Below are 8,170 nucleotides of genomic sequence, written 5' to 3' on the forward strand. Positions count from 1 at the left end.
CATACAGCATGACATGCATAGTTTTTCGCAAAAAAGTTTGTCTTGGAGCCTAATCTAGAATAAAAACGTTAAATTTCTACTTATCAGAAGATGAGGGTTTCTCTCTTGGGGGAAGAAATTTTAATGAAGATTCCTTCACCTTAAAATGTAGCTTACATATTCTATATCATGTCTATGACAAACTGAATTGCACGACATACATATACTCTTACTCATCTCTCGTTGCAATTTATCAGTTGGAACACAAAACATTGGTAAGTTGATTCCATCAGTTGTTTTGGCCAAGCGGCAAGTATTCGGTATTTTCTTTTTTTTTATTAAAAATAATTGTATGTTTCGTTTGAAATTTGTATATTTTTGAATTTTAAAATTTGAATTATCGGATATATGTATGTACATATGTACATATGGAAGGGTTAAATCAATCACGATATAGATACATATCGAATAAGAGAATAGAGAAATTAAATTTAATATGTTTATTTCACTTTATTGAATACACTTTGTAAATATTCAAACGCAACTAGTGTAATATGCAAAAATATGATACGGTGTACTATCATTTCCGGAAAGTTTTTGAAGATATAACTTTGTATATCCCCATTTTCAGTTTGAACATACCCATGGTTTCAAATAAATGCAATTGTCACCGAAACAGGGTCATTCGTATTTCAATTTATTTAGCCAAATTTCGTGCCATAAATGAAAAAGTTGGTAACACAGTTGCTGTAGCTTTTTGGAAAAAATTTCAACCCTGCAGTCTGCGTCAGCTGAGCAGCAAACAGCTGTTATCACGAAAACAAGAAATATGAAATCGAATTCGTTTTCCACACGAATTCTGATGGAACGTGTGAAAAAAGCGTAAAAAACAGTAAATAGTGTGCTGTTTTAATACGATTTATTCATATTTCTCCATTTTATATAGAAGTAGTTTGTAAAGTGCTAAAGTAAAGTAACATTATTAGAAAAGTCGTTCATATTTATTTATGAATATTTAAAGTTGGTGCATAATCGGGTACGGAAGCAATCTAAATAGCAACAACTCAAGCAGTATTGCCGATCAGCCGACGTGTGTGTACATTTGTGCTGGCTGCTGCCATTTTTCTGTGCGTATATTTGTTGTTGGTCGCCTTGTGTTGTTCGCAGTTCGTTGGTTCGACATTCCAAGAAAAAAGCAGGTTGGCAAAAATCAAATAAAAATATCTATCCTTAATCGAATTGACCACACCTAATCGGCCCTATATTAATAATAAACAAAATTTCACAAACGGATTGAACGGAAAGAATTGTTTATTTGTGATCTTTCCCCGTTGTATTTAATCGAAAGGCGTGTTTCAACGATACTTGAAAACGAAAATCGATTTCGTTTTCGGGCTCGTGTTCTGTGAAAAGTTCGCCAGCACGTCAGCCCGTCAGCCCATTCAGGAAAAACTGGGAGTAAAACTAAAATAAATACGAAATATGGAAAAATTGAAAATAAAAACTATAGGCGTACTACGTGAACGCGAAGGTATTGCAAATGATAATGGAAATGGCGTATGTCGTGTGATGACTCTTACAACTGCAATTACGGATAGTGTTGGTGGTAATGTTGCTATTGTTAGCCAAGGAGAAGATATGAAAGATGATGGTGGTGGAGGGGGTGGAAATTATGCACCAACTAATCGAAACACTACTGCGTCAACACTTGCTCGACAATTACCAAAAATGTCTGCTTTGGACTTGGCCGGAATATTGAATTGTAAACGACGATTGGAGTGGACAAAGGAATGGCTGAAGAAAAATCAAGCTGAGTTGCTGAGCAAAGAAAACCTACGAAAAGAAATACTTTTCCGAAGTAATGAAATATATCACTTCAATTGCTTCTTCAACATAACAGAAAGACAGTTTCGTTATTTGGTGACAAAACTATCTCCAGTTATAAGTTCCTATGAACCACATCGAAAGAAAAAATCATTCAGTGCAGAAGAGCGAATTGCTATTACACTGAAGTATTTGGCAACGGGTAAGTTCTGGTGAATGCTTTCTCAATTAGTTTTTTCTTCATAAATATTAACAGAAGTTATTAATGCTATAAATTAGTAACAAAAAATAAATAGGGCTATCCAACTATATGTAACCAATAAAATTTTAAAATTTGTTTAAAAACAAAATAAAAAAGAAAAATTTCAACCATAATCAAATAAATTGCCTCAATAATTTCTTTGCATTGCCAGTTCAGCTTGTATAATACAAAAAAAGCTTCCAAATATTTGTATTTAAAAATATATGAATTCCTTCTAATAACACATTCTTATTAAATATTTTCAGGTGAAGTACATTCGTGTCGTAACTATTGCTTCCGTGCCTCGAAACCTGTGATACTAAAAATGATAGCCAACATATGCCTCAATATATACGAATTACTCAAGGACCCATTTGTATCACTACCAAAGACTGATGAGCAATGGCAAAACGTGGCGAACGAGTTTCAACGCAAACACCGTGTGCTGAATTGCGCTGGCAATTTGTCCATGCAACAAATCAGATTCCATTCTTCATCGCGGGCCGAGGAACAAAAAGACTTTATCAACAAACAACCACTCATATTCACATCAATAGTAGATATTAATGATAACTTCCTTTATATCGATGTCGAGAAGACTCAGGCGGAAGCTTTCGACGATATTTATGAGAAGTCCACATTTAGACAGTTAATTGAAAATGAGGTTAAACTGCCAGTGAGTTACGAAGCACAAGATGACGTTAGTCAATCATACTATTTTGCAAGTAAATCTGGTTTGCCCTTGAAGCCTTATCTCTTGAGCGGACCAACCGATGTGCCAAATAACTCACGAGTTAATTACAATAATGTCATGAGTATGGTAAATAAGCATACCGAAAATGCATTGCGTATGCTGGCAAATATATTTCCCATATTATCACAACCTCTGCGGATTGATGAAGAAAACGGTCGCAAAATTATACTCGGCTGTGTGGCGTTGTATAACTTCCTCCGTAAAACAGATCGTGGATTCTTTACGCAGACGAAAAATATTGCATTACGAAATGATTGGGTGGACGATGATTGCATACTCATAGCAAGTGAAGAGGAACATGGCTTTAATGAAGACTACACTCCAAAAGTTGCAATGACTAATTGTTTTCAAAATTTACATAACCAGAAAGGGGACTCACTATTGGGTGCAGCCAAAAGAGATCATGTAATAAAACGTTTAGACGAAATTTGTGGAAAAATACAGTAAGAACACACATTAAAACCAAAATAGACATAGTAGTAGTAATGCGTAAGAGACAACGAAAGCTACGCAAAAATGTGATTCCACTAAATTAAAAGTAAAAGACGGTAGAGTATTACTTCTATAGTTTTTGTCTTGATTAGATATGCAGCATTATAATGGAGGATTAGCCTATAAATTACACATATACAGATACAAGTAGCTCGAATCTAATGTGTAAAATACGGGTAAAATAAGTGTGAAAATCAGCTGCATTGTACATAGTTTGCCATTTGGATGTAACTACATTTTAATTTATTTAATAAGCAGGCAATTTTACTTTCAGCACTTTTAGAAAATACATACTTACGTTTGTTGAAGTACATATAATTTTATTTAAGAAAACCGTTAAATAGAAACGGCAGATTTTTTCTTTTCTTTTGTTATAATTAATTAATGCCAAGATGTACGCAATTACATTTACTGAATTTTCCAATAGAAATGTGAAAATAAAATTAAAATAAAACGTTGGCAATAACTGGCATGAAACCGACTACACACGCTTATTTTTATTATACTTGAAGGCCTACTTGCTCTATTCAGGAGTGTCCATTTCAAATCGATTGTGTTGCAAACGCTTTAATTTTTTAATGAACAAAATATGTTCGTAAACATATCCTTAGACGTTACGCTTTACCGTGCTCTACGGGTCCAATGAGGCCACTGCTTAATGATCTTATATAAAACGGCGCCGGGACTGAGAGTTGACGTCAGCTGACGATGTCCCAACAGCTTGTAATCTTCTGTCAATTTAGCCGTGCGCACACCCATTTCCAACAGAGACTGAGCAGCCTCTAAAGCTTGGTCTGTAGGTGGATCATTCTCAAATGTACCAATGAATGCCACGCTCAAGCTACCATTATTGTAATTTTTAACGGCAGCTCCCATTAGATCCCAACCGCGCCCCTCATACACATTCCCATCGTTGCCCACCAAAAAGTTGTACCCAATGTCATCGAATTGTAAGTCCAGATGATATTTTTGAATATTGCGCACTTGTTGCGAGCAGCTATCCTAAATGGGTGAAAGAAAAATTTTATGTTGAGAGAACAATAACTAAAATCGCAAATTATTAACTTACCACATCTTGACAACCTGCACCAGCTGTGTGTAAAATAATAACGCGTCCAATAGGCAATGCCTGCTTACTGAGCTCATTAATCGACTCAACGCCGTTCCATTGTGATTTGCTAATAATATTTGGATCGGCAACTGTTGTTTTGATCCCGAAGGTGGAGAAGATTGTGAATAACAGAAGATGGCTTATCAAGCGCTTTGTGATTTGATACATTTTGCTCTGCACGATCGGTTCGTTGGAAGACAGCGCTACAAATATACTGACAATGTAGGCTACAGCACAGCTACTATATGGACGAATGGGAGAAAAAGTACTCGACAGTCACTATCTCAAGACAATGAGTAAACGTAAGTATTTGTGTATATATGCATACATACATACATGTATAATTAGATGCATAATTGTTTGTACAAATGTATGTATGTATGTACTTAGAAAATGGACTTGTATCTGAGTATTGCAAATTTCTAGTCAAATTAATTGTGCTAAACAATGGCATACAACAGTGGTATTCCCGTTTACGTTTCGGAAATTATTTTTAAAGTCGTGAGACCTTATCCAACAATGTTAACTCCATTACGGGCGCACCAAAATTTTCTTTGGCTTCTGATCTTGACCTAGCATCTAGCATTACACCTCTGTTGGACATACGACTTTTCCTATGAGCGTTTTCACATGTGGGAAGCACACCTGGAGGGACATTAGATTTAGAACTAGAATTGCCTAGGTATAAAATCATTGTTTCTTACTTCAGTGAATTTGCCGGCTATATGCTCAATGTGTTTGTCCACAGTTGTGTTGATGGTAATAGCAGTGTTCACTAGGGGTCAGGAAAACAATGGGTTTCTTAGCGATTAAAATTATTAATTAATTAATTAATTCTTTTTGGTCGCCACAAGGAATACGTGTATTTGGAAATTTTGTGATAAAGTTAGCTCCGTTTCTAAAGTTGCTAAACTTTGATAATAATAAAAGTAAATATTGTATTGTAAGTTTCATTGTAATGTGTGATAGAATTCGTCCTTCCTAGAGATTCGTACTAATTCAATGATATTTCGGCCAATTTACTCCATTGTAAATTTACTCTATATTCCAAGACCACCAATGCTTGATTAAAATTGTTCACATTATTTAAGTTTTTAATTGAATTTCTTGCTCCTTCAATATAGAGCTTGCAATAATCCATTATATGTTCTTATCTCCAGTTTTCTTTTAATCTATTCTATTTGAGTTTCATTAATAGAAAAAATTCACTTTAATCTTGGCTTATATTATTACACTAAGAAGAGTTAAAGAAAACGCTGTTTTTATTATCAAAAAGGGAATATCACGCCCATGAAGAATAATATCAAATTAATAATTCCTGAGTATAATCGTTATTTTAATATGAATGCGTTTAAATTACTTTTGCTACGTACTGCTATTATTCCAAACACAACTGTATCTATGAATTTAAATTTTTTTGTGAATAATTTGAGTTTATACTCTTTTCGAGAAGGCAATAGATAACCCTCGGTACTTTTTCTGTTTCCCGATATCGTCATTATTTTCTATTAGAAAAATCCTAAACCAAGCCGCTCTTCGTCTCTTTAGCAGGAAATACGAGTATGCGCAAGCTGAATTGAGTTACGAGAACACATCATTGTTATAAAGCACTCACACAGTCGTCCGCATTTGTTTGTGTGTGAGCATCAGGGCATGATGTAAGGGGGTTTTGCAAAACAAATAGCAATAATAATAACAGAATATGTTATAATTGAACACTTTGCAACGAGAAATCCATATCGGTTATATTTATTCCATTCCTACATATGTATAAAGTATATTACATATATGGTGAGTAGTGTTGTATTCAATGGCAGCTTCGTATGTATCTTGGCTGAAATTACTTAGAAGTAAAATCGGGATGCTTCTGTGATTCAAATATGTACATATGTAAGTAAGTTCTTTATAAGTACTCATTTGTTTATATGTATGTTTCAAATTGTTGAAAATAGGTTCACAATTCGTCCACTATCGAAATCGTCCCAGTTTCATACTGCCAAGTATCTAGGTTTGCTACAAATACAGATGAGGCTATATGCAAATATGTATGTACTTATATACATATGAAGTGTATAAACATACTATTTATTTAAAAATTGATACAACTATTATAAATATTGGCACAAAAGCATTTAAAATCGCTAGAAAAATTAAATTCTTTTTGAAGTTTTCTTTGCCTTTCTGTTGTCCTTCTTCCAGTTGAGCCTCCGTTACGTCCATTATTTTGCATACGATTTGGTTTTGTTTGAATGTTAAGATTTAGATACTTATGTGCTAAGATTTGTTTCTTTTATTATTTTTGTAGCGCTCGTAATTCACATTCGTTGTATGTTAGCGAAGTTTTAATTCTCAAAACTAACCTGCAAATTCGTGAATATTGAAATTATCTAATATTCCCTACAAAATGATATTTTTGTAATCTCATTTAAATGAACATATAAAGACTCTCAAAACATTTTTGTTTTGTTATGAATATGAGTTCAAATGCAAGATGTCAAACAAATTTTATATTTTGCTTGAGTAAAGTGAGCTTAATTCTATTCTTGCTGTAAGTCTCCTGCAATTTAGCATGCTTTAAATACATTGACACTTCACGAGTCACGACTAGCGAAACTCCGGCACATTTAAAATATTTTCATACTTGCCAACACATGCACACATAGGCATTATTAGGAACAGGAAACACTTAACTGACCAGATATTCACCATGCACCAAGTCTTGGAAAAGATCTGTGGAAAGAGGATCGACACACATCCCCTCCTCGTGGTTTTCAAAGCTGCTTTTGACAGTGCCAAAAGGATCTGTCTTTATGTCTTAATACAGTTGTGTAAACTGACGTTGAGCAATACCAAAAGCTCAGACAAGATCGGTAAGGACCTCTCCGTATCGTTCCATACCAAATGAGGTTTCAGATAAGGCGACTCTCTAGTTCTGCTGGGTAAAGAAACGAAGCAAATGAGTTTTGTAGTGAACGAGGGCAAGACTCCTGTCTCTCCTGTCGTCAGACAAACAGTCATTGGATTCGCGACCTGGCTCCCATGTCACTGTTGACAGTCATAACTTCGAAGTCGTAGATAATTTCGTTTATCTTGAAACCAGCATTAGCATGAACAACAACGTCAGCCTGGAAATCTTACCAACTGATGCTACCTCGCACTGAGTACTTGGACAACTGAGAAGATGAACAAAGACCAAATTCTACAAGTCACTCATCATCCCTGTCCTGCTATAATGTGCGGAGGCAAAGGACGATGACAACATGTGATGAGTCGGTGGTAAGAGTTTTCGAGAGAAAGGTTCTGCGGAAGATTTATGGACCTTTACGCATTTGCAAAAGATGTGCTGTACGAGATATATGACGATATTGCCTTAGTTTAGCGCATTAGGAGACAGCGGTTACGCTGAAGGTCATGTCGTCCGATTGGCTGAATACAGTTCAGCTCTGAGAGTATTCGACGCAGTACCCACCGGAGGAAGCGGAGGAATAAGAAGACCTTCACTCCGTTGGAAAGACCAGGTGGAGAATGACGACTTGGAAACTCAAATGAAAAAAAAAAATAGCGAAAAGGAAGAACGACTGGCGCGCCGTTGTAAACTTGGCTGTAACCGCATAAGCGGTGTCTACGCCAATAATAAAGAGGAGTAACACTTAACAATGATCATTATTGGAGCACAGTTCTGGGCTCCTCTAACTACCATAAACATAAACAAATTTATATCGAATTTACATGCTAATTTTAGGAAATCATTCATATACAGTGCAGCAAA

General features: G+C 35.2%; 2 protein-coding genes across 2 annotated transcripts; one reads left to right on the forward strand and one right to left on the reverse strand.

Annotated features, from left to right (window-relative positions):
- Nucleotides 1-819: 819 nt before the first annotated feature.
- On the forward strand, nt 820-3,771 carry LOC126761514 (uncharacterized). The gene is made up of 2 exons (XM_050477803.1): nt 820-2,005; nt 2,311-3,771. Exons 1-2 carry the CDS (start codon nt 1,462-1,464, stop codon nt 3,243-3,245), a joined length of 1,479 nt encoding a protein of 492 aa, XP_050333760.1. The 5' UTR covers nt 820-1,461; the 3' UTR covers nt 3,246-3,771.
- On the reverse strand, nt 3,353-4,657 carry LOC126761515 (peptidoglycan-recognition protein SD). Its single transcript, XM_050477804.1, has 2 exons — nt 4,360-4,657; nt 3,353-4,292 (listed from the first exon to the last, which is right to left on the reverse strand). Exons 1-2 carry the CDS (start codon nt 4,567-4,569, stop codon nt 3,912-3,914), a joined length of 591 nt encoding a protein of 196 aa, XP_050333761.1. The 5' UTR covers nt 4,570-4,657; the 3' UTR covers nt 3,353-3,911.
- Between the last annotated feature and the right edge of the window lie 3,513 nt (nt 4,658-8,170).

Source organism: Bactrocera neohumeralis, chromosome 6, assembly GCF_024586455.1.
Source record: "Bactrocera neohumeralis isolate Rockhampton chromosome 6, APGP_CSIRO_Bneo_wtdbg2-racon-allhic-juicebox.fasta_v2, whole genome shotgun sequence".
Lineage (NCBI taxonomy): Eukaryota > Metazoa > Arthropoda > Insecta > Diptera > Tephritidae > Bactrocera > Bactrocera neohumeralis.

Coding starts and splice junctions, on each gene's coding strand:
- LOC126761514 (XM_050477803.1), top strand. CDS start 1,462: ATGGAAAAATTGAAAATAAAAACTATAGGCGTACTACGTGAACGCGAA. Junction 2,006..2,310: donor ACTGAAGTATTTGGCAACGG/GTAAGTTCTGGT, acceptor AAATATTTTCAG/GTGAAGTACATTCGTGTCGT.
- LOC126761515 (XM_050477804.1), bottom strand. CDS start 4,569: ATGTATCAAATCACAAAGCGCTTGATAAGCCATCTTCTGTTATTCACA. Junction 4,293..4,359: donor GTGCAGGTTGTCAAGATGTG/GTAAGTTAATAA, acceptor TCACCCATTTAG/GATAGCTGCTCGCAACAAGT.